The following is a 26,638-nucleotide window of genomic DNA, read 5'->3' on the forward strand; positions in this document are numbered from 1 at the left end:
GTGCAGTGAGGTGCTGTGCTGTCCTCCAATGTTGCAAGACTTGGGGCACCTGGGTGCCTCAGTCAGTGGAGTATCCGACTCCAGCTCAGGTCATGATCTCACACTTTGTGAGTTTGAGCCCCGAAGCCTCTGTGCCACCCCCCCCCACCCCCGGCCTCTTCACAGCTTTCTCTCTCTTTTGCAAAAATAGATAAACTTAAAAAAAATGTTGCAAGACTTGAAGAGAGAAGGCCCCTGAGCCACCCTCTTTCTCTTACTTTCTTTTTCCGAGCTTGTATAAGGGGAATGGATCCCATGACCTCCAAGTCCCTTCTAGCTTTGACATTCTGGAACTTATGTCTGGCATTCTGGAACGTTATAGGTCTGTCCTTCATGGTCCCAGTCATTGTGGGCATTATAGTAGTTTTTTTAGGGCACACTGTAAGGTCTGGATGGTTTGACAGTTATGTCTTGCTTTGGGAAACAGATTGTTGACTGAGACACCTCACAGAAAGAGGGAGAGAGAGAGACAGACAGAGAGAGAGGGGTCCTAAGCATTCCATTTTTTGGAGGTACCCATTACAATAAAGAAATAAAGCAACTCACCACATTTGCATGCGTTATGGTATATTTTAACTCTTTACATACACAAATAATGTAACACAATGTCATTATGCGATTCACACTGTACTTATGGAAGTTATTGTAATTAACTCTTAGTACCTATTGATGGTGTATTCGGGGAATTAGAACTTTCAAATTAGATCATGGATATCACTGTGTGCTCCTTTAAATGTAATTCCATGACGTATTTTCCACCTCATCTTGAAATCCTTCACGAGTATTCAAATTGATGCTTTCTGTACTTGTGCAACAGGGAAAACCTCCCGTCCTGCAGAAGACCCCGAGCTTAGGAAGCCACCTAGCCGGAGACATGGACATCCCCGGGGTGCGTTTTGTTAATCTTCACTGCTGCCTATGCAGATGGCATACTTTGACGTTTTCTTCACCATTCTTCGCGCAACGCAAAACTGTCTCATTTCTACCCAGGCAGGCCCCTATACCAGCGAGAAATAAAGAAGGTTAGATTGAGAAGCAGAGGTAATTCACTGAAAACTGGGGCATTGGCCAAGACCAGCTTTGGTGCATTGAGGTATTTCCTTAGTTTGTGCAAGAATATTCGAGCTTTGTGAATCGGAAGGGGTCTCTGACATCATCGAGGGTCGTCCACTAGCGCGATAAGAGGAATGGAGGCCCAGAGAAGAGTGGGGTCACCAAGCTTTCAAGTATGAGAGGCCACGGAACTGTCATTTTCCAGTGCCCCATCCTTTTCACCAAGTCGTCACAAAGAGATTGAGTTTTAGTTACTCGAACTATTATTGTCTCTTGTGCACAAAAATCCAGGGTGTTTTTGTGTTTGTTTTTGGAGCATGGTTGATACACAATGTCACATGAGTTTCAGGCATACAACCTAGCGATTCCACAAGTCTATATGTTATGCTGTGCTCTGCACAAGTGTACCTACCGTCTGTCACCACACACGGCTACCATAATACCATTGACTATAATCACTACGCTATGCCTTTTATTCCCATGACGTATTCATTCCATAACTGCAAGCCTCACCCATTTTGCCCAAGCCCCTACCCCACCTTCCCTCTGGCAACCATCAGTTTGTTTCCCATATTTCCTTGGGTCTGAAGGAACCTGGGTTTTAAGGTGAAGGGTCCATTTATGGAAATTAGCCATAGTTGATGATGATTTCAGCAATAGTTTTTCTCTTCCCAAAAGACCCTGACGTGTCACGCCTGAAATCAGGGAATTTAGAACATAAGGGGAGGCAAAAAAATAATGAAATATATTGAAAAGGAGATAAGAAAGATGAAGGAAGATTAAGTCAGGATTTTGTTTTGATGTTGATGTCCTGGTGAATATCTGCTGATGGGATTCTCCAATTCAGAAAGGTCAAGGTGAACAGAAATGTCTAGAGCTGCGTGGGCTGGTGCCTAAATCTGGTGTTTATTTTTTTTTAATAAGCCTGTTTTTGACACATATATAGGCCACATTCTCTGGTAATGAATTAAATTTGCTTTTTGTGACAAATTTGCTATTTGGTTTTTCTCCAAAGACAGGCCTTTCAGAAGTCTATTTGAAAATGGCTCTTCTGTATCTTTTGTTAACATTCTTCTTATAAATTATCAACAAAGGAGGGGTGGAAAGGAACCTACCCAAGAACGGTAAATACTTCCTTGTTTTCCTACATATTACCCATGGATGAAATAGTAGGAGGGAGGCTGGCTGCATGTTTAGGTATTTAGAATTGGTCCTCTATGTGTATAACCAAGGTTACGTGCTATGTGCCTCATGCCAACCTCTCTTGGCTTGGCCTTTTATACTGTTCCTTTCAAGGTATCATACACTCAATATATTGGGGGTTTTATTAATTCAAGAGTATGGTTCAGAATTCCCACTTCTATAGTTTGACTATGCTATTTATTCTTGAATCAGTCCCCTCAATAATGCGGCATATCGAGCCACTGCAATCCTTGTCGCTTATAAAATAAGCATTTAGTGTGTCTTTGCAAACGCTGGGGTTCAGCTGATCTCTAAGGGTAGGATCAGTGTACTTCATGCAGCTCTATTTTTCTCATGCATAAAATAGAAATGTTATCTTAGTCTTTGCTGAAATTGAAAGTTTATGTTCTATACATGTGATGTTTGTCGTTACCATTGATGGTTACAGAACTTTGGCATTGTCTGTCTCTCTTTACACTGTGGTGCACTTAACTTCTGGATTTTTTTTAATACTAAAATGTGAAATAAAGGGACGCCTGGGTGGCTCAGTCGGCCGACTTCGGCTCAGGTCATGATCTCGTGGTTCACGAATTCGAGCCCCACGTCGTGCTCTGTGCTGACAACTCAGAGCCTGGAGCCTGCTTCAGGTTCTGTGTTTCCATCTCTCTCTGCCCCTCCCCTGCTCACACTCTGTCTCTCTCTGTCAAAAATAAATAAAAGAAAACATTAAAAATAATCAAATGTGAAATAAAGACTATTTTGAAGACTTGGATCGAGTGATAAAGTTGCATTGTGTCTCAAAACAACACTGGTCACTGTGTAAGGTATGGACATAATCAAAACACTGTCATAATGAGGCATTCCCACTCAGTTATTATAAAAATGGTGAAATTCTAGAGGTTCTGACCTGTGACAAATGTTTTAATCTCCCGGATATGTTTAAATGAAAAAAAGAGGATGGAATATGGAGAAACATGAAGACTAGTTTTGCATCTTACATTGAGCAGTGTAAGAAGACATGTGTTCAAATGCTTTTGCTGTGCTTGGGGACAGAAATATAACCACTGGTTAGAAGACATAAGGAGACACATTTTTATTATTTTCCACTATGAAATAAACTAAGTTATCCATCAAGAAAGTGAGAAGCATTGCCATTTATTTTCATCAATGAAGGCTTTACTCGGAGTCATATCTGAGTAACAGCATTTATAACAGCAAGGGTGTAAAACTACAAAAACTATAAAACTCCAGTGTTTTCCAGCCAAGGTTGTGGTTTTAGGCACATGAGATAAAGTCATCTTATAAACCAGACTCACCCCTATTGGAAGTGGGGAGAGTCTAGGTTCCAATGATTCTTGGTCATCTCTTTCCAAGGAACCAAGAGTAGACTCTCTGAGCTCCTCTACTGGGAATGACCCTGGGGAACTTTTGTGAACAGATATAAATGTATAAAGTCACTGGTAAAAACTCGAATACTATTTCATATGTCCTGCTTCTTGGCCTCTGAGAATAATAAATCTGTCAGCTTTTACTGTGTTAGGGATGTCAGACCTTCAATAGAACTAACATCCCTTGGTATTCAAGATGTTATTAGTGCCAAGACATGATGGGAAGAGTATTGTGGAGGAAATTTACAAATGGATAATGTTTATTTATTCCACTGATTCCTAAATTTAGTTCAAGTTTAGCTCCCTTTGCATTGCTTAGTAGAATAGACATGGGCATATATTCAAATATAGGATTTCGTGGATTTTCTTGGCTCACAGACCTCTTGTGCTCTAAGAACAGCAAATATCATCTAGTTCCAGTGTTTCTAAATCTAAGTGCTAAGATATGCCACTGACTGTACAAAAATTATGGCAAGAGCTTGTTAAAAATACAGATTTTTGAATACCCTTTAATCATGGCCTCGCATATTAGAAACTGTCAGCACAGATTCTGTTATCTGTTCAAAGTCTCTCAAGATGATTCCCATGATTGGACAAGTTTGAGAAGCACTGACCTAATCATTAAAAACTGAGCAAATGGAAGTGCATGGAGATTCCAAGCTGGGACAATAAACATGGATTTGTGTGGTTCCACGGCCAGGATGTTTTAATTATAACTTCTAATTATGGTGCCGCCTTTGATCTTTCTTATCTTTATTTCTTTGAATGTATCAACATCAGAGATAGTTTTTTAAAGCACTGTGTACAGTTCTCAACACAATGTATACACACACACACACACACACACAGACATACACATACACTCCACAGCCATAAACACTTACCCAGGTATGGGCAGTAATTGAATAATCAGATTTGTGCAAAAATAAGAAAACAATGAGAGGGATAATCAGTGATGTGTACATTTGTTATAGGAAAATAAAGCTCCGTTTGGGTGATGTGAAGGAGGGATGTGCGATGAATGGTTCACTGAATTCAGTAAAGCTGCTTTGTTCAAACATTGGAGGAACTACAGTTTCCAAACCACGCATTTCAACGTTGTATTTGCCCTGTGGGTGGAATCAGGTCACCTGCTCATCACAGATGCCTTTGCTTTCATTGAGTTTCTTTAGTTTTTCTTTTAGTCACTTTACATTAATGGAGACTGCTGGCTACGGGCAAGTCAAAGTCAGTTAGCAGAAACATACTAATGGGGTGTTAGAATTACAATGGGGATCTTGGAGGTAATTTTTTCCCTAATTTGCGGATTGTTTGGGTAAAGAAAATGTGTCCTAGAGGAAAAGGAGAAAGGGAAAGCTTTCTCCCAAAAGCGGAAGATGAGAACAGGTCTTTCATTTTTCAAGCGTGTTTTACCTTTCACGCGCTGCACACATCTCACCTCTCTTTGTGGCCTCACTAGGCTAGTTTCCACGTATTTTGGAGGACTTATATCAGAGCTCTGTAGCTCAGATCTCTGTTATTTTTCAAGTATACTTTTGTGCATGCAACACATACATATTGAGTGCTCACTATTTTTCAATCACAGTTCTAAATGCTAGAAAACCGCCTTAAATGCTTCACAGAGGGCTCTCAATCTTTAAATAAAATGGCAGAAAGGCCAAAATGGGGAAGAGAAAATAATGGTTCTGAGTAAGATCATGCTGAACTTGTGAGTTTAATAAAATTCCTCTGGCCTCGATATTTCAGAAAATTTATCTAATTATGAAACATTAGAACAAATATAATAACAATTAATAATGACGATAAATAATACCTCAGTTGTCTAGAATGTGTTATTCTCTCTTTTGTTCCTCAAATAAACCCTGTGCTGTTGTTATTACTGTCTTCACTGAACAGATCAGAAAATTTAAGATCATCCAGCTTAAACTGTCGCTTTCAACTACTTACCATTAGCTTCTGGGAAAACCTTCCTGCCCCACAGTCTTTTCATTGCATTCTTTACTTCCGCATTTCTCAGTGTATAAATCAGGGGATTTAACATGGGGGTGATAATGGTGTAAAATACAGCCACCATCTTGTCCTCTGAAAAGGTAGTATCAGGGCGCATATACATGAAGGTACAGGGACCAAAAAAGATGATGACCACAGCAATGTGGGAGCCACAGGTGGAGAGTGCTTTGAGCCTGTTTTCTGCTGAGTGCTTTCTCAGGGACACCAGGATGATGGTATAGGAAATGATCAAGATAACAAAGCTCCCCAGAGCAATGGTACCACTGTTGGCTGTCACCACAACACCAACGATGTATGTGTCTGTGCAGGCAAGTTTCAGCACAGGGTGGATATCACAAAAGTAGTGATCGATCTCATTGGGTCCACAAAAGGGTAACGGGACTACCAGAGCCACTTGGATAATGGAGTGTAAGAACCCCCCTATCCACGTCCCCAGCAACATTTTATTGCATCTGTCACAGCCCATGATGGTCGTATAGTGTAGGGGTTTACAGATAGCCACATAACGATCATAGGCCATTACGGTAAGGATGAAGATCTCAGTGCAACCAAAGAAATGTACCCCAAAGAGTTGCAACATGCACCCCACATAGGAGATGGTTTTTCTCTTGGCCAATAGGTCAACAATCATCTTAGGAGCTGTGACCGAAGAGTAACAAATATCCACAAAAGACAAGTAGCTGAGGAAGAAATACATAGGAGACTTGAAAAGCTTGCCCCTGTAAATGGTCAGCATGATGAGGAGGTTTCCCAGAAGAATGACCGTGTAGAAGAAAGAAAACACCACGAAACAAACCTCTTCAACTTCTAGGTTCTGAGAAAGACCCCAGAAAATGAATTCAGTTACATTGTTTATTTTTTCCATGGAATTAGTCTAGCATGCCAAGTTCCCAAGAGACAGCGAAATTACCTGAAAGAGAAACATAACAAGCAAAAAAGACATTTATTTCTGACTCAGAATAAATGGAGAATCACAGTAGTTGAAAATGGAAAAATGGGTACTTGCTGCTGCTTTGCATGCATACTCAAGAAATTGAGATGTACATGTTTTGATCGTCTTGCATCCGTCTGATAGCCCATTCTTTCACCTCAGATGAGGAAACAAAGTCCAGAGAGATAAAGCCAATTCTCTAAGCCGTACATCTAACCAAGAATCTCACCCTTTTAAAAACTTTTAAAAATCTGCTTGTTTCTAGAAATTTACCAATTCTAATCCTGTATAAGGCACTCAACTTAATTAGCAATTCGGTGTTGGGGGATATGGTAAAATTTACATATCTGGAAAAGCTTGCCTTATTTTTGTCACAGAAATGAAAACATGTACCATATTTTCCCTTCTGAATATCGCCATGAATGTTCAAGTAGTTGGGGGTGGGTGACCTCCGCAGCATCTTCTTAGGAAACTCTGAATTTTATGTCCATGAATTTGTGGTCCCCTATTTGACATCAAGCTCTTATAGCCAAGAGGTGGTGATGGGTGTAGTTAAAAAGAGGACTAAAATTCTCATTATCTCATTCTGAGACAGTGGTGCTGTAACTCTAGATAAATTATTTAGTTTCAGGGGCTTCTGTTATCCCGTTTGTGAAATAAGAAAGTTTCAATTTCGTTATACGCTATCATATGAACAGTTATTTCTACTATGAAATCAATTCAGTTCTGTCAGCTAGAATAGCCATGAAACCCTGATAAAAGCAATAAAATAAAATAAAATAAAATAAAATAAAATAAAATAAAATAAAATGAAAAAGAAGATAAAGCAATAAAAGAAACTGCTAGAGGGTCGTCTGGGTGGCTCAGTCGGTTAAGCGTCCGACTTCAGCTCAGGTCATGATCTCACAGTCAGTGGGCTAGAGCCCCGCATCGGGGTCTGTGCTGACAGCTCAGAGCCTGGAGCCTGCTTTCTGAGTCTCCCTGTCTCTCTGCTCCACTCCTCTCGTGCTCTATCTCTGTCTCTCAAAAATGAATAAACATTAAAACAATTTTTTTTAAAAGGAACTTTTACAGACACATCAAAACCCGTTGGATTTGAAAGGAGGGGAAGTGAAATCTAGGGGTAAATTCTCATCTTTAGATTCAGTGTTTGAGGATTCCCTGGGGATTACTTTGCCTTAGTAGATTGATTGGTTGATTGATTGATTGATTGATTCATTTTTGAGAGAGAGAGAGAGAGAGAGAGAGAGGTGGGGGGAGGCAGAAAAAGAGAGAGAGACAGAGAATCCCAAGCAGGCCCCAGCGCAGAGCCAGTTGGGGGCTCTAACCCACTAACCGTGAGATCAGAACCTGAGCCAAAACTAAGAGTCTGCTGTTTAACCAACTGACTGAGCCACCCAGGCGTCTCTGCCCTACTTATTTTAAACATTTCTCTGTCAGCTAAAAAACAGTACAAAAGATAAAGAGAAAAGAAAAGGAAGGACTCCGCCCTTAATCTCACTAATTCCTTCATGCATCCTTTTAATCTTTCAGGTTTCATGCTAGTTATGTATCAGTTCTCCCAATGAGGACGTTTTACATATTTCAAAGAGGTCATCACTGGAAATGCTTTAAATCGATTTAGGAAGAGGACGATATAAGTTGCATCTTCAGTGCTGGGACTGTTGCATCCACATGACTCCTGAAACAGAATGCTACGGGCACCAGTGACAGTCACAACAAACTTTATTACAATGAGAGGCAAGGCCGACCGATCGGGACCAACACTCTTGATAAGAGTGCGGCCCCGAACAGCCGGGGTACAGAGTTTTTATAACCGATCACATCGTTTTATCATCACTTGGGAACAGAACAAAGAAACAGTTGCCAGATGAGTTAGAAACAGTTGCCTAATGAGGTGTTTACTTTAGACTTTCTGCCTCTAAGTTGCAACCAGTGGATCTCCTTGACCCTGCCTCTGATGCTCTTCTCTTTGAACTTTTGTTTCCTTAATTGGTGAAGCCTAATTTACAAGGGTATGAGGCATAGTTTACCAGAGCAAAGCAAGGCTGTTATCTCTTAACCTTCAGTGTCAACACAAAGCTGTTATTTTTCAAGCTAAGCATTAGCCCTACACTACAATTTAACCCTTACAGGACCTCCAGAGCTCTAGTGAGGTCACCAGAACGTATGTATGGAAACGGGTACGTGCAATAGTTTTGATTTAAACGTACAAGTTCTTCCCCAAACTGAGCCACAGACGGAAATGATTCCTTTCCTTGTAGGTTAGGGTGGGATTTCACAGTGTCTTAGCTCATCATTAGGAATTTTGTCCATCTGAGGCCATATCCCCTCAAGATCTGTCACATGCAGCACTTTCGGCTTCTACTTAAGTCTGTGCTCTCCACTGTCTTTCTGCAGTAACATGGTGTGGTGCCCCTCACTTCCAGCTTTTGGGAAACTACGAGGCTGTGCTTCCTCAAGTCTGTGTATTAGAGCTAACAGAATAGTCATTACAGGCGTGTCTTCTCTTATCCAGCACAAAATAATGATGATCATAACAATGGTAAAAAATTGAAATGGCGATACTAATTCAGACTCAGACTCAAGATTACCCTCCCTGATTTTACATGTTCCTTCTCCTTCGTTTTTCTTTCTGAATGACAAAACAAAAACAAACAAAACAAAACAAAACAAAACAGCTATTTTCTCCTGGAGAGAGCCCTTCAAGAGGGCTTGATAATAGTTTTTGATAACTGAATTATGTCGCTTGGTTTTCATTTAGAAGAAACCGGCATTTAAACACAGCCTGGGTATTATCCTTCTTTTATTCAGTCTATATATATGGTCCTAAAGGAACTCATTTCTCTTTGAATCAAGACTCATCTCCAATAAGTTCTTCCTCTTGTTTCTGAGCATTTCAAACATGACAATGCCTCCATTTCTTTTGAAATTATTGTTATTTTCTTGTTCACAATCATGCTACCATAATTTATACATGATTATAAATATATGTAATTTATAATCATGTGTAGATGCACTTTATTATCTAATCATCGTCTTAACGATTTTATTCTCCCCTTATTTCTGAGAACAGTGTCTCATAATTATCTTACAGGTTTTCAACATATAGCAATTTTATTTAACTCCCCTTTTCAATAACCCTTTTTATTTTAAGTTTTAGAAGAAAAAATTCTCACCAGTATTGTTCAGGGCTCAAATTTTGTTTTATATTTGTATCTCTTCTGAGATAATTTGGGTGCGGCTATCCATGAGAGAGTAATGCCTTAGGAATTGCTTTGTGCATAATTAATATCAGAGAATCTCTGACCTCCAAAACTCAAGGGCTGGTAAAAGTCAGCTCTTCCTCATTCCTGGTTCTGTCTTTCACCTGCTGAAGCCTGCAATTTCACAGTATCTTTGGCAACAAATGCTCCTTTCTCTTCTTCTTATTTGGTGCATTCAGAGAATGATGCAAAATGTTAATGACCTTGGGGAAAGCCTTTCTCCCAAAGTCTCCCTCCATATTCAGAACCGCGATAGAGAACTAACAATGATCTTGTCACTGTGTTAAAATTTTTTTAAATTTTTCTTTATTTGCTAAGTTTAAAAACCAGTCAGTTGTCGCATTTAGGACCCTACCACTAATCCAAAGCATTTCAGTAAACACAAGTAACCGTGTATGATTGATATCTTGTTCATGGGATTAATATGTTTAACTATACAAATGTGTTAAATACTTAATGTAACACATATGTTAAAATATAGATTTGGGAGTTATTTATTGAATTTTAATTCTACTCCTTTGAAAGTTCTATTTGATTGGAAAATAGTTGATTCAATAGTGTCACTGGGGTTCACTGTTTTTCTTTTTAATTGAATCTCTGCTGATTTCTGGAGAAATTGGTGGGAAGTTTACTTCTAGCTCATACCTGGGACAAACGTACTGCAGGCTTTCAGTCTTTTACTTTTTGAGTGTAAGCCATTAACATTGACTCTTGACCACTAATATTCTTTCTTATTCCTCTCCTGTTCCTTACTCTTTCTTTCTCCTCATTCTTGCTGGTCTTTCTTTTTCCTTCCTACTCATCAAACCTCCTGCTTCCTTTTCCATATAACGTCCAATATCCCAGACCCTTACTTGTTTCTACTCTTAGATGGAGTGTATCGACTTGCACAGTGGATTTTTTGATCTCACTGGACCTTTTAAGGGAGACTGTATGTTCCTTTTCCAATCTGTAAATAGCCACAAAGGGGGAGAATGTAGCCATTGGCTTCCCTTTCCCACTGGCCAAAGTTCACCCCACAATGGGCCATTTGCACTGCAGTCTGGCCATATCACTGGACTCTTCCAGCAGCTGTGGGAAAAGGAAGAGTCCGAACTGGCAGCGGGGACATTCAGAGCAGGAGGCGAGCTTTGTGGGAAAGCCACTGGGTATATTTAGGTTCCAATCACGTCACACAGTCTCTTCTACCTCAACAGCAATAGGAAATGTCTGTGGGTAGGATTTCAGAAGTGCTCACATCCATGTGGCTCACATCCAAAGTCCTGTCACGTCAGGCTCACAAATGACCTAAAGATGGAGAATAGTTTCCAGAAATTTCTTGGTCTATGGTCTCTTAATATCATAATAAAATGCAGGCCATTGTTAAGGCATCTTGGGCTACAGGCAAGAGAATTTCAGGACCCTGGGTGACATAACAATCTGGGGATCTTGCTTGATGCACCTCACACTCAGCTGTTAGCTCTCAGTTGCTTGACTGCTCAGGTGACATTCACTTCCACCCCAAAGGGACTTGACTCTTTCCTGCTTTGCCCTTGTCAGTGGATCCTCCTGAAAACTAATCATCTTTAGAGTCACATGATAAAAGATTTGGAATAGCACCCTCACATACAGTATATGTCACTTCCCAAATTTAAAGGCCCATAAAATACTGTATCTCTTTCCTACTGGTAAGAGATGTGAATAGAAAACACTTTCTATTTCAACTGAGGGAATCTCTGTGTCTCCCAGACCACAGGAGTCTTAAGAACTCTGTCCATGTGACAGTCCCCCCACACCTCACAGTGTTTATCTACCGCTTTCTGCCTTGTGTGAACTTAGGAGGTGTGTAAGTTATCTACTGCTACAGACTGGCAAACACTAGGCCAGAAATTCGTGGCTTACAGCCACAAAGTTTAATCCCCAAATTGGTGCTTTTAAATTGCAAAACCAAAATTTAAAGACTTAAAAGCATAAAAGCAATCTATTTGATTATGATTCTGCAGTTGGGGTTGGATTCAGCTGGGTGGTCCTTCTTCTCGTTTCACCTGGAAACACTCTGAATGGTGCAAATGGAGTCTGAATGGAGTACCTGGTCCAAGATGGCCTCATTCACACATTCAGCAATTGGCTCAGATATGCCAGTTCTCATTCATTCTCCAGGAGCGTAGATTGGGCTCTACCGTTTATACCACAGTTGTCTTAGGGCAATGGTTGTTTCACAAAAGTGAAAGCTTCAAGACCTCTCAAGCCAACCTTTAGGGATCAATCGAAATCACTTTTGCCACATTCTTCTCATGTGGTTAAAGGTTATCTGTGTCACACACGTTTAGTCCAGATAAAAGCATGGAGAGATAGATTCCACTTTTTTTTAATTGAGCAAATAACATTACTATGGGTCTCAGCTGTACAACCTAATGATTTAATATTGCATAAATTCAATATTGCAAGATGATCGCCATAATAGTCTAGTTAGCATCCATCACCACACATAGTTATATTTTTTTCTTGTGGTGAAAACTTTTAAGAGCTACCTTTTGCGATTTTCAAATAAAGAATAGAGTGTTATTAACTGTAGACACTATGTTGTACATGATTACATTCCCATATGTAACATTTATTTATTTTATACCTATGAGTTCCTTCCTTTTTGCCACCTTCACCCATTTCACCCGGCCTCCCTATCCCCCACTCTGGCAAGCACCAATCTCTTCTCTGTATCTACAAGTTCAGCTTATTGATTTGTTTTTTAAGATTCCACAGATAAGTGAAATCATATGGTATTTGTCTTTCTATGCTTGACTTATTTTTTAAGTCATTATTTATTTATTTATTTTGAGAGAAAGAGAGAGAGAGAGAGAGAGAGAGAGAGAGAGAGAATTACCTGGGGAGGGACAGAGAGAGAGGAGAGGACAGATGATCTGAAGTGGGTTCTGTGCTGACAACAGAGAGCCTGATGAGGGCCCGAACTCACTAACAGCAAGATCATGACCTGAGCTGAGTCAGATGCTTAACTGACCGAGCCACCCAGGTGTCCCTATGTTTGACTTACTTAGCATAATGCCCATAAAGATCCATCCACCTTTGCAAATGGAGATATTCAAAGGGAGAGCAATATCTCATTTTTATGAAGGCAGAAATTTGGAGCTGTTCAGTTAAAGCTGAACCTGTCAAGATCTTCTGACTATAATGTTTGGCTCCCACCTACACCCCTTTGAGAGACAGAAAGAGAGAGAGAGAGAGAGAGCATGAGCGGGGGGAGGAGCACAGGCAGAGGGGGACAGAGGATCTGAAGCAGGCTCCGTGCTGACAGCAGTGAGCCCAATGTGGGGCTTGAACTCACGAACCATGAGATCATGACCTGAGCTGAAGTTGGACGCTTAACCGGCTGAAAAACCTGGGTGCCCCATCTGGTCTTTTCGTATTCCACATGCTATTGATTTCCCAATAATACAATTTCTCAGAGTCATTCTGTATGAATTATACAAATTAAAAGATCAAATACAGTGCTCACCATTTAAACACTTAATCATAATAGAGATCCAAAGTCATTGTTATGCACCGATTTTTAATAGGTCATTTATATACCTTCTATTTATGGGAAATAAATTTGTAATAATAGTATCTGTTTTTAATAGCTTTATTGAGGTATAATCCACATAGTATACAATTCACTTATTTAAAGTATATAATTTAATAGCTGTTAATATAGAAGACTGTGAGACAATCAACACTATCTAATTTTACAACATCTCTGCCACCTGAAAAGCAGCTTTGTCCCATTCACAGTCACTTCTTATTCCTCTCCCTCACCATCATTAGCAGTCCCCAGAAAGCACTAATCCACTTCCACTATAGATCTGCTTGTCTAGACATTGCATATAAAAGGAATTATATGCTTTGTTATCTTTTGTAACTTGTTTCTTTCACTTAGCATAATGTTCTTAGCATGTGTCATTCACGCTGTGGCAAGCATCAGTATTTCTTTCCTCTTTGTTGATGAATAAAACTCCATCTTATGAATATACAATTCATCCATCTGTTGATTGACATGTAGAATGTTTCTCAATTTCAGCTTTTAGGAATAGTGCTCCTATGGACACTGGCGTACAAGTTTCTGTGTGGATATATGTTTAATGTCTCCTAAAAGTAGAATTGCTAGATCGTTGTTGATACATGTTTAAAACTTTTAAGGAACCTCCAAGTTGCTTTGCAAAGTGGCTGCGCCAGTTTACAATCCTACTGGCAATTTATGAGAACTCCAGTTTCTCCACATCCTCGCTAACACTTGTTACGTTTCTGTCTTCTTTGATTCTAGATGTCCTAGTGGCTATAAAGTGGTATCGCATTATGGCTGAGGTTTGCGTTTCCTATTAACCAAAGGTGTTAAACATCTTTTCAGGTGCCTTCGGCCATTTGTATATTTTCTGTGGCAATATGTTTATTCAGATATTTTACCAAGTTTTAAGCTGAGTTATTATCTTTTTATTATTAAGGGGTAGGAGTTATTTATATAGTCTGAAAACAAATTTCTTATCAGACACAAGTATTTTCTTCTACTCTGTGGGTTGGCTCTCACTTTGTTGATGACATAATTTTCAGTACAAAAGGTTTTTAGTTTGGTGAAGCCAATGCATCTTTCAAAGTCACTATTATGTATTAATTTCTAATAAAATATTTTATGTCTTCCACTCATGGGAATTAAATTCTTAATAACCATCACTGTTCGGCTTTTTTCCTGTAGAAATTTTCACTAGATTTGGTAGGCACTTTGGGTGGGGGGATGTAGGACTTAGAGATATTGATTGATTTTTTTTTTTTTTGGTAATACAATTCTATTCATGAGATGAATTTTACATACAATGAAATGAAGACCTTTTAAGTATATAGTCTGATAAGTGTTGGTAAATGTATGTACTCACATAGCCATTAACAAATTCAAGATTGGGGTGCCTGGGTGGCTCATTCGGTTGAGCAACCGACTTCGGCTCAGGTCATGATCTCACAGTTTATGAGTTCAAGCCCCACATCAGGCTCTGTGCTGACAGCCCAGAGCCTGGAGCCTGCTTCAGATTCTAGGTCTCCCTCTATCTCTCTGCCCCTGCCCCACTCATGCTCTGTCTCTCTCTGCCTCGGAAATAAATAAACATTAAAAAAAAACAAATTAAAGATCTAGAATACTTTTATTAATCCAGAAAGTTCTGTCATGTTCTTCTTCAGTTAATTCGCCCAGATGTAACTACTGTCCTTATTTGTATTACTGTTTCTTTTTTTTTTATATGAAATTTATTGTCAAATTGGTTTCCATATAACACCCAGTGCTCATCCCAACAGGTGCCCTCCTCAATAATCATCACCCACCCTTCCCTCCCTCCCACCCCCCTATATCACTCTGTTTCAATGTTTAGTGTTTTGTACCTATTCTATAGCTTCATGTAAATTGAATCATAGCATTTACTCATAGTGTATGGTCTCTTTGTTCTTAGATTCGTCATATTGAGGTGTGTGTCATTAGTCCATTACTTTTCTTTGCTAAAGACTATTCTGTCTATCCTGACAACTCTGTCTTTCAAGAGCAATGTATTTGCATTTAATGTAATTGTTAATTTTTTTGGGATAAGTTCATCTTATTGGAGTTTACTTTTTTGTCCCCTTTCTAATTTATTTTATTTCTTTTCTATATTATTTTGAGCTAATTGAGTAGATGATTTTCATCTATTATTCAATTTTACCTTCTTTTAACATCTTCTTTTTTTTTTTTTTTTTTTAAATTTTTTTTTTTTTAATGTTTATTTATTTTTGAGACAGAGAGAGACAGAGCATGAACGGGGGAGGGCAGAGGGAGAGGGAGACACAGAATCGGAAGCAGGCTCCAGGCTCTGAGCCATCAGCCCAGAGCCTGACGCGGGGCTCGAACTCACGGACCGCGAGATTGTGACCTGGCTGAAGTCGGACGCTTAACCGACTGCGCCACCCAGGCGCCCCTAACATCTTCTTTTTTAAGTAATAAGCTTTATTTTTTTATAGCAGTTTTAGGTTCACAGGTACATTGAATAGAAGTTGTGGAGATTTCCCATGGACCTTCACGTTCCCTGATTTCAGAGGGTCTGAATAGATATTTTTCCAAAGACATGCACATGACCACCAGGTACATCAAAATGTGTTCGACATCACAAGTCATCAGGGAAATGCAAATCAGAATCATAATATATATCATTTGATATCTCTTAGAATGACTATTATCAAAGAGACAAGAGATAAGAAATGTTGCTGATGATGTGGTGAAAAGGGATCCCCTGTGGGCCATTGATGGGTGTGTAGATTGGTACAGCCATTATGGAAAGAGTATGGAGGTTCCTCAAAATATTAAAAATAGAACTACCATCCATCAATTCCACGTTGGGTATATATCCACAGGATCTGAAATCATGATTGTGAAGGGCTATCTGCATTCCTAGGTTCATTGCACCATTATTCACAATAGCCAAGGTGTGGTACAACCTCATCCCTGAGTGATGAATCAATATAGAAAATGTGTGATATATATTATTCAGACTTTAAAAAAGGGAAAATTATACCATTTGCATAACATGGATGGAGCTGGAGGCCTTGATGCTAAGCGAAACAAGAAAGACACAGACAGAGAAATACTGCATGATCTCACTTATGTGTGGAAATGATATAGTTCAATTCACAGAAGCAGAGAGTAGAATGGCATTGGGAGAAATGGGGAGATGTTGGCCAAAGGGTACAAGGTTTCAGTTATGCAGAATGAATAAATTCCACAGATCTACTATATTTCATGGTTACTGTAGTTAACAATACCATAATGTATACTTGAAATTGCAAAAAGGATAGATCTTACACTAAATCTTCTTACACACACACACACACACACACACACACACACAATGGTAACTATATAGCAAAGACAGATGTGCTAATTAGTTTGTGGTGACCTTTTCATATTATATGTGTATCAAAAAATCAACTTGTACCACTTAAATATATATAATCTTTGTATGTCAACATGCCAATTTTGGGACCACTAGTGCAGTCATGAAGCTTCATAATATCCCAGAAAGCAAAAAGCAGTGAGAACACTGAAAACTTGTTATTTTACTGAATTTGTTTTAAAATAATCTTTGACAGGAATAAAATATTAGTGTTGGAAAGGGTTCCCAGTTAAATAATGAACAGCGTTAAAAGTGAAACGGAATTTTTTTTAAGTTTATGTATTTATTTTGAGAGAGAGAGAGAGGAGAGAGAAAGCGCAAGTGGGGGAAGGGCAGAGAGGGAGAGAGAGTCCCAAGCAGGCTCTGTACAGTCAACACAGAGCCCAAGGTGAGGTTCAGCCCACGAACCGTGTTATCATGACCTGAGCTGAAATCAAGAGTTGGATGCTCAACCAACTAAGCCTCCCAGGTGCCCCCCAAATAAAATGGAATCTTATAATAGTTACCAAGGATGTGATACACTTTAATACACTGAAATCAACGAATTGTATTATTTGTTTTTTAAAGTTTTTATTTAAATTCCAGTTATTTAACATACAGCATGGTATTAGTTTCAGGTGGACAATATAGTGATTCAACACTTCCATACAGCACTCAGCGCTCATCACAACAAGTGCCCTCCTGAATCCCCATCACCTATTTTACCCATTGACATTCCCTCCACTGACCTCCCCTCTAATAACCATCACTCTGTTCTCTATAGTTAAGAGTCTGTTTCTTTTTTTTTTCTTTTTCTTTTTTTTCTTCTGACTCTCTCTCTCTCTTTCCCCCCCATACTTGTTTGCTTTATTTCTTAAATTCTACATATGAGTGAAGTCATGGTATTTCTCTTTCTCTGACTGACCTATTTCACTTAGCATAATACTCTCTAGTTTCATTCATGTTTTTGCAAATGGCAAGATTTCATTCTTTTTGATGGCTGAATAATAGTCCGTTGTGTATGTGTACCAGATCTTCTTTACCCATTCATCGGTCGATAGACAATTGGGTTGTTTCCATAGTTTGGTTATTGAAGATAATGCTGCTATAAAATTTGGGGTGCATGTATCCCTTTGAATTATTGTATTCTCTGTAATCAATGAACCTTAAAGCTTCATGATATAAACTTTGGCATGCAAGTAATCAAGGCACATCTGCTAATCTGCTCTGCCCACTATGAGCATCGAAATTCTATTGGCAGTCCTAACTTGAGAATCCATACTACTCCTTTACTAGGGAAGAACAAGTAGAGAATTAAAGAGGCTTCCTGCTGCAAAAGTGGGTTCTCTCTACCTCTATTAACTAGAGACAAGTCTAGTGAGTATTTCTAAATGCCTCTGATACTTTCTTTTATTCCATTGACACAATACAACTTTAAATGAAATAGTATCATCCATTTTTTTCCTTCAAGCTAGGCTCTACCTTTCTGTACTTCAATCTCAAAAAATATGTTGTATCTCTTGTGTATTTTGAAATATTTATTCCATCTTGACAACATATATTATTTTACTTCTTTCCCTCTTAGGGTTATAGATTTCTCTTGTTGTAATTCCTATATACCAATCATACAAACTAGCAGAATATCTCAAGGCCTTTGTAACACTACATTTAAAAAATCTCACACATAATGCCTCCGTTATCTTAATAGTCAAAAAACAACAAGAAAAATTATTATATATATATATATAAATATATATATTATATATATATTTATATATATATATATATATTTGGCTTTGGTTCACTAACGTGGAACTTTTAAAAGTGAAACTAATGATAGAATTAAAAGAACTTCTTGACACACAAAGTTAATTCCTTTGCTCTGAAAGTGTTCAAGACAAAACAGGATATCCTATCTGAAATGTGCTATAGTCAGAATTACAAGTCATAGAGAACAGGCTATACTTTATGGATGCGCACTGTTTGAACAGTTGTGATTGTGTCAATATCTTTCTTCTTACCAAACCAGAGTGCAGACTGAGATGTGGGGAATATTTCACAATTGCCAATGTTAGAACTGAGCTCTCAGGAAAAGAAAGAACCAGGATGGCAATATGAAAGAAGCTACTAGCTTGTGGGCAGAAGCACTGAAAAAAGTAAGAAAATCAGATGGATTATATTAGAGAGCACTGGGGAAGTCGGAACATACACTATCAGCTTTGCTATCTGTACAGATTAAATAATCAACCAAAACCCTCGATTCATTTTTTGTTTTCTGAGGTAATTTTGAGATGCCATAGCTTTCTCATGGCATTTTTCACTTCTACATTTCTCAGTGTGTAGATGAGTGGGTTGAGAAATGGTGTCCCAATAGTATAAAATACGGCCACCAACTTATCCATGGGGAAAGTGGTTGGGGGGCGTGTATAAATAAATATACATGGACCAAAGAATAAGACTACTACAATGATGTGGGAAGTGCAAGTAGAGAGAGCTTTTTTCCTCCCTTCTGCGCTGTGGTTTCTCAGCGAATGCAAGATGACAATGTATGAGATCATCAGTATCACAAAACTGCTTGAGCAAATGGCCCCGCTGTTAGACACCAACAGCGTGTTGATCACGTAAGTGTCCATGCAAGCAAGTTTCAGCAAGGGCTGCAAATCACAGCAGTAATGATCAATCAAATTGGGTCCACAGAAAGGCAATCTCAACGCCAGGATAATCTGGGCTATAGAATGTATAAAAGACCCAATCCATGCAAGAACAATCAGGATGGTGCAGACCTGCCGGCTCATGATGGTTGGGTAACGTAAGGGCTTACAGATGGCCACGTAGCGATCAACGGCCATGAGGATGAGGACAAAGATCTCCATGCAGCCAAATAAATGTAGTGAAAAGACTTGAGTCATACACTCATTGTAAGAGATGATTTTTTTTGCAGAGAGTGCATCCACAATTAGTCTGGGGGCTGTAGAAGTTGAAAAACAGGAATCAGCAAGGGACAAATAAAATAGGAAAAAGTACATGGGGCTCTCAAGTGTCCGGCTGGACTTGATGGTCACAATAATAAGCAAATTCCCTACCACGGTTCCCACATAAAAAATGAAGAAGATTACAAATACCACTTTCTGTCTCATAGGATCTTGGGTCAATCCTAATAGTATAAACTCAGTTACGCTGTTATTTTGCTGCATAATTTCAGGCAAACTGGAGAAAGCGCAGTTTAGAAATGATCTGCAAAGAAAAAAGTATGAAATGAATTCTCCATTTGGAGGTCAAATCTATATGCTTGATCATGAAAGGTTCACTTACCAATGGGTAATCCCTCATTTTCTTTTGAATAAAGTGGAAATCACAATATTCACAATCTATTCACCTGACTGCTTATGGAAACGATGAAATATGTCGATAATGAAAGAGTACCTGATTCTTCAGGCATAATAAACATTAATTTAGGGGATTTGTTATGAGAGGGTATCTTTTTGAACTGAATGTCTTTCTTTAGTTTACAACAAGGACCTATGAGAATAGAATGCTGCAAAATGGAGACAACTCATGCATGATTTACATGCTGTACTTTCCTATTACTTGAACCTGGTAGTTCAGTTATAAAGTCTCTTCTAGTAAACATTCTGAACATTGAAGGAATGATGTAGAAACACTGAGAGTGTTTTCCTTAACAAAAACCTAAACACACACACACACACACACACACACACACACACAGAGAGAGAGAGAGAGAGAGAGAGAGAGAGAGAGAGAGAGACAGTCTTAGCAGTGATCACTCAATCAATTGGTCCACTCAATTGTGAAACTTATTTTAATCTGTTACCTTGACTAAATTTATTTCCTGTTACTTTACCTCTCAATAATTTCTAGTTGCTTACAGTTCTAAATTTGGTATCTATCATTAAACTTTGTACTTTTACAGTTATACTATAATTATACTATATTATGTTGTCCCTTCATTCAGAATTTTTATGGGTCTTTTAGCATATATTCTTTTTTTAATTATTATTTTTTTAAGTTTTTTTTAAACTTATTTTGAGGTGGGGGGGGGCGGGCAAAGAGAAAGGGAGAGACAGAATCCCAAGCAGGCTCTGTGCTGTCAGTGCAGAGCAGGACGCAGGGCTCAAACTCACGAAGTGTGAAATCATGACCTGAGTCGAGATCAAGAGTCAGACACTTAACCAACTTAGCGACTCAGGCTGCCCAATTTTCTTGAGACACAGGAGAGATTGAGACTGAAATTAAGGATAAATAGAGAACATTTGGCATAAATCAAAATATTTTTTCAAATGTCATGTTATCTTAAGCACCAGGGATTTGGAAAATTAGCTAAGGAAGCTCCAAATCATAGTTGAAACTTTTCAAAAGAATTCTTGGAATCTATATTCTTGAGTGTCCCATAACCAGACTTCAGTAAGAGAAGATAGAGACAGGAAGGAAACAAATATTTCCTTATATATACCAAAAAATGGAAAAATCCTTTTCTATTCTCATCACTTATATCTTCCAAATAGCACAATTAAAAGGTAATTAGAAGGTGCCAAATCGTTTAAGTATATTTACAACATATATTCAGGACACAGCATAGTTTTCTCAAATATAAATGGGTTTCAGAGATCAATCTTTAAAAACACAGCACAAATGAATAATGGGCAAAAGAACTGATTTCAAAAAGAACTCTTCTTATTAAAAACAATTAAGCATGGGAAAAGATACTCAATGTCACTCATAGTTAAATACATTCAAATTTAAATTCCAGTTATATATCTTTTCAACTATCAGATTAACAAAATGACCTTTTTGATAAATGTCTTTTAACAAACAGTGCTGAAAACGATATGGGAAACAATCAACCCCACACATTTTTGATAGGAGTTTAAGTGGGTGCAATCTCTCAGGGAGTGATTTTCAACATGGATGCTAATTTCAACTGCACCCACATAGGTCTGGTGATTCTGTTTGCTGCAGATAATCTCACTCATGGGTACAAAGATAATCATAGCAGCCTTTTCCATGTTGGCAAACAGTGAGAAACAACTTCAATGCCCCTCACAATGGAGCCAAATGAATCAGGGAATGGTATTTTATGCAATCGCTGATAAAAAATGAAATTGTCAACACAATATGCAATGATTTCTAAAATATTCTGTAAAGTAAAAGAGTTCAGGACTGTCTGCTGAGGACAGTAATATTTTTATTAACAATATCACACACGCATAGACTCATATCAACTGATTGTATTTGAGAGAGTACCAAAATAGCATAATATAGGTGGCCTCAGGGTGGGGAAATTGCATTCTTGGTAACACAGTTAGGGGGATGACCTTCCTTTTAAAATATTGTCTTTGGTGAGTGAGAATATGTTATAATCATGTTGCATTAAAAATAAAGCTTTTAAACACCTTAGTAGATGGTTTGTTATTCACATTGGCATATGACTCATTCATAACACTGTCTTCTGATGTAGGCTGTGGGAACAGCAAGATTCTTAGAGCTAGAGTAAGATTGAGGAGTCTCAGTAAGAGGGTGATTCGGCTATAGGGACAGTTTTGGACTTAAGGCTCTTTACCCCATCATGCACCACCACACTGCCATTCGCTACATGTGCTCCTGAAGTCTTAGGAGTTTGCCAGATATGCTCCTGGTCAAACACTTCAGCAAACAGTAATGAAAACTTGTTTGTGGTTTGTAATGATTAAGTATTATAAAAAAAACACCTATATATTATCTATCTATCTATCTATCTATCATCTATCTATCCATCCATCTATATCATCTATCATCTATCATCTATCTATATCTATATCTATCAATCATGTATCTATCTGTATATCATCTACTTATTTATCATCTATCTATATCATCATCATCATCATCATCATCATCCATTATCTATCATCTATATATGTATATATCTATCATTATCCTCTATCATCTATCTATCTATCATCTATCTATCATCTACCTGATAGAGACTGAAACATTTGTATGGTTCACATAAAAATAGGTATAAGAGTGACTTACATTAGAATGAAGCAACATAAGGTAGGTAATTTGTATCTGTTCGCTTCTGGATTTAAGCACCTAGAAAAAAATGTATCTAGTTAATATAAGTATTCTTTGAGTGAATGGAATAATTAAGAGAATTTCCTACTGATACAACCCAATAGTGTTTGGTCCTATTCAATGCTCAGTTACCACTGAAAAGGGAAGCCTACTCCATCCAAAATAAAGCCATCATCTCCATGGAGCATTTACTGGAACACTCAAAAAATGTTATTTCCAATTGACTATCTCTATGTCAGGAGCTGCTGTGCATTTATTTTATTTCCATCTTCTCAGTTTAGATTGTAAAGTACTTCCAGAAAATTCACCAAACTTTCCTTCCTTCCCACAAATGGCTTTTATGTGTTAGATGCATACTGTGGCATTGATCAGATTAATTTTCCCTGAGTATTAAATACAACTAAGTTAATTCCCAACACAAATCTTACTGGTTTTGATAAAAGCTTATGTAAAGGTTAGGACGTTCAGTTGTTCTGTTTTCTTCACAAGGTAATTTGGCCACTCTTTACTCAAATGAGAATTAAAAAGAACAAAAAAAAATGTTTCTAAAGTTCTGTCTGATTATCTGGAACCAGGATCTCTTCAATGTCACTAAGACTCAGGTTCTTACCTGCATGCTAGAAGACAAAATCGGTCTCCGATTTATCCCACACTTTCTGAAATCCACGGTCACACGGAATTTTGACTGGGAAATGCTTCTCTTTTCCTTTTCTTATGGTAGTATTTAAATATGAATGATGATAGAGTCTGGGGAAGGTCATTCCCTAAAGTGTCCCTTCCCTTTTAATTAAGAAGCATGAACTAGATGTGATAAAGAACTTAATAATTAATATAATTAGATTATGAGAAAAAAGGTGATATATTCTTGCAGTTAAAGCTGTTTATTTGAATCATAAATGTCATCTTTTGACTGGAATAAGAAAAAAATATTATCTATAATCCCCAGTGTCCAAGACGTGGTTCCTGATTCCATTATCCAAGAAAATGAATTGGGACTTCTTAAAGAAATGGCTGATTCTAGGTATGGGGTGGGGAATGCACAAGATGAACTGGAATACCTTGTAATGCTAGAAAGTAAGAAAGTGCTAATGCACACACACGTACACTCACGCTGTCATGACAATATGCCAAGGGGACACAGGAGCAAACTGAAATAGCCCCTAGTGACAAAAGCAGGAAAAAAAATTGAGCAACAAAATAAATGACACTGAATTGAAATATAACTCATAGTATTAAAAATTCATGAGTTCATATTGATGTAGCAATGAAATTAATAGCTAATAAATAGGGGGTAATAGACAAATCTCCCATAAAAAAGAATTCCTAATGATTATATAGGTACCCTGCACTCAAAGAGTCATAGGATAACTCTCAATCCTTCCAAAAGGCACATTGTGGAATGGGGCAGGGTGGGGAGGTAAATTTATAAGGAGAAGAAATGTGACAAACACAAGCTCAACTAGGTGATCAAGGTTAACATCAACAGTTATGAGTCCCATTGAAAGTATATACTCACTTGTATGAAGTGATGAACATGGCACTTTTCCTCTGTGACCTCTCTCCCCATAACCCACAACACCAGTCTAATCTTGAGTAAAATATCAGACAAACCCCAAATGAAAGTTTTTATATAAAATGTCTGGCTAGTTCTCAAAACGTCAAGTTCATCCAAAAAAAAAAAAAAGAAAGAAAGAAAAGTTAAGTATGCACTTATTGTGATCAGCACTGAGGAAGGTGTAGAACTGTTGAATCGTTGTATTACACACCTGAAACTAATATATAATAAAGTATGAAACTGTATGTTAGTTATACTTGAAATAAATAAATAAGAGAACAGTTGGAGGAACTGTCACTGTCTGGAAGTGCTGAAGAAGACATTGACAATGGAGTGTAAGGTGGCATGCTGGATGGGGTTCTGGACAAGAAAAATGGCATTAGTTAAAAACAAAGTACAGTAAAACCTTGGATTGCGAGTAACTTGTTCTGTGAGTGTTCTGCAAGACAAGCAAATATTTCTAATAAAACTTTAACTTGATAAACGAGCGATGTCTTGCAATACAAGTACTACATCATGCCTAACATCACATGATAACAACTGAGCCAATGGTTCTTCTCTCTCTCTCTCTGTCTCTCACTGTGGGATTGTGGGTGATCATCTCCTATGCTCAGATGCTTGGTCTCAGGCCATGGTATTTGGTAGAAATCAGTGATTTTTCAGGAGGTTGGAAGGTGCCCACAACTGGAACTAGTGTATTTTTTGTCACTTCAAAGAATCTATGGACAGTCCTTTGCTCCTCCATACAAGAGTAAGCTGAGGAATCCTTTGTTTCCTTCTAGGTCAGGCTGCCTGCAGATACAGACCCTTTCCTCTGCTGTCTTTTTGACAGTTATAGCAAATACAGTATATGACAAGTGCTTATTAATATGTACTACAGTTAACATCCATGCTAGCAAAAGATGCAGAAGAAGATTCCATTGAGCCAATAGATAGCAGTGCTTTTGTTACTGATAGTGAAAGTCATCCCGTGTAATAATTCTCCACTCTCTTATTACCTTTACACCAGCCACGAAGATTTTCAAAGAAGAGTGCAGGTTAATTTGTTTACGTTTCTTATATGTTGTATTTTCTTTATTATTTGGTACTATATTACAGTATCGTAATGATTTTTATAAGGATATTTTTTGGTTTGTGGAATGAATCGTCTGAGTTTCCATTATTTCTTACTGGGAAATTTGCTTTGATATACAAGTGCTTTGGGTTATAAGCATGTTCCTGGGAATGAATTATGCTCACAAGCCAAGGTTTTACTGTGCCCTGAATAAAGTATGGATATTACTTAAAAATCATGTGTTCACATCAAGTGAATTAGTTGTGACAAATGTACCATAGTATGTAAGATGACAACAGGAGAAACTGAGCGCACGGTATATGGGAATTCTCTGTATCATTTCCACAATTCCCGTGTAAATGTAAACCTGTTATAAAATATAAAGTTTATTAAAAATAAACAGCTTATTTCATTTAAAACATCATCAAAGTTTATCTGTGTTTTAGCATGGCTCAGAAATTTCTTCCTTTTCAATGCTGGGTAACATTCCATTGGATGTATGCCACATTTTATTTATTCATACGTTGATGGACACTTGGGCTGCTTCCGTGTTTTGGCTATCATGAATAATGCTGCAATGGACATGAGTGTACAAATATCTCTTCCAGTCCCCACTTTCAATTCTTCTGCTATAACCCAGAAGTAGAAATCCTGGATCACATGGTCAGTCTATTTTTAACTTTCTGAAGAAAGTCATAGTGTGATTCACAGTGGCTGCACCATTTTTATATCCATTTTTTTTGTTTTTTAAATTTGTTTAATGTTTATGTATTTTTGAGAGAGACAGAGACACAATGCGAGTGGGGTAGGGGCAGAGACAGAGGGATCCAAAGCAGAATCCGAAGCAGGCTCCAGGCTCCGAGCTGTCAGCACAGAGCCCAATGTGGGGCTCGAACTCACGAGCTGTGAGATCATGTCCTGAGCCGAAATCGGACGCTCAACTGACTGAGCCACCCAGGCGCCCCACAATTTTTATATTCTTATGAACAGTGTGTACACAAGTGTTTACTGATGCTGAGTATCTTTTCATGTGCTCTTTACCCATTTGCATACAGGTATGTTTTGAGAAATATTTATTCAAGTCCTTTGTTGATACTGAGGTGTCAGAATTCCACGAGTTGCCGTTTTACTCTGTTGATATTGACCTTTGATATGTAGAAATGTTTAATTTTGA

At 38.1% G+C, this 26,638-nt stretch overlaps 2 protein-coding genes across 2 annotated transcripts; both read right to left on the bottom strand.

The window, feature by feature from the left end:
• Nucleotides 1-5,601: 5,601 nt before the first annotated feature.
• Nucleotides 5,602-6,552, bottom strand: LOC101101164 (olfactory receptor 4S2). Its single transcript, XM_003993266.3, has one exon. It carries the CDS (start codon nt 6,535-6,537, stop codon nt 5,602-5,604), a length of 936 nt encoding a protein of 311 aa, XP_003993315.2. The 5' UTR covers nt 6,538-6,552.
• Nucleotides 6,553-19,041: 12,489 nt separating this feature from the next.
• LOC101092643 (olfactory receptor 4C11) lies at nt 19,042-19,974 on the bottom strand. The gene has a single exon (XM_011286840.2). The coding sequence runs from the start codon at nt 19,972-19,974 to the stop codon at nt 19,042-19,044; it is 933 nt and encodes a 310-aa protein (XP_011285142.1).
• Between the last annotated feature and the right edge of the window lie 6,664 nt (nt 19,975-26,638).

This window comes from Felis catus, chromosome D1 (genome assembly GCF_018350175.1).
Source record: "Felis catus isolate Fca126 chromosome D1, F.catus_Fca126_mat1.0, whole genome shotgun sequence".
Lineage (NCBI taxonomy): Eukaryota > Metazoa > Chordata > Mammalia > Carnivora > Felidae > Felis > Felis catus.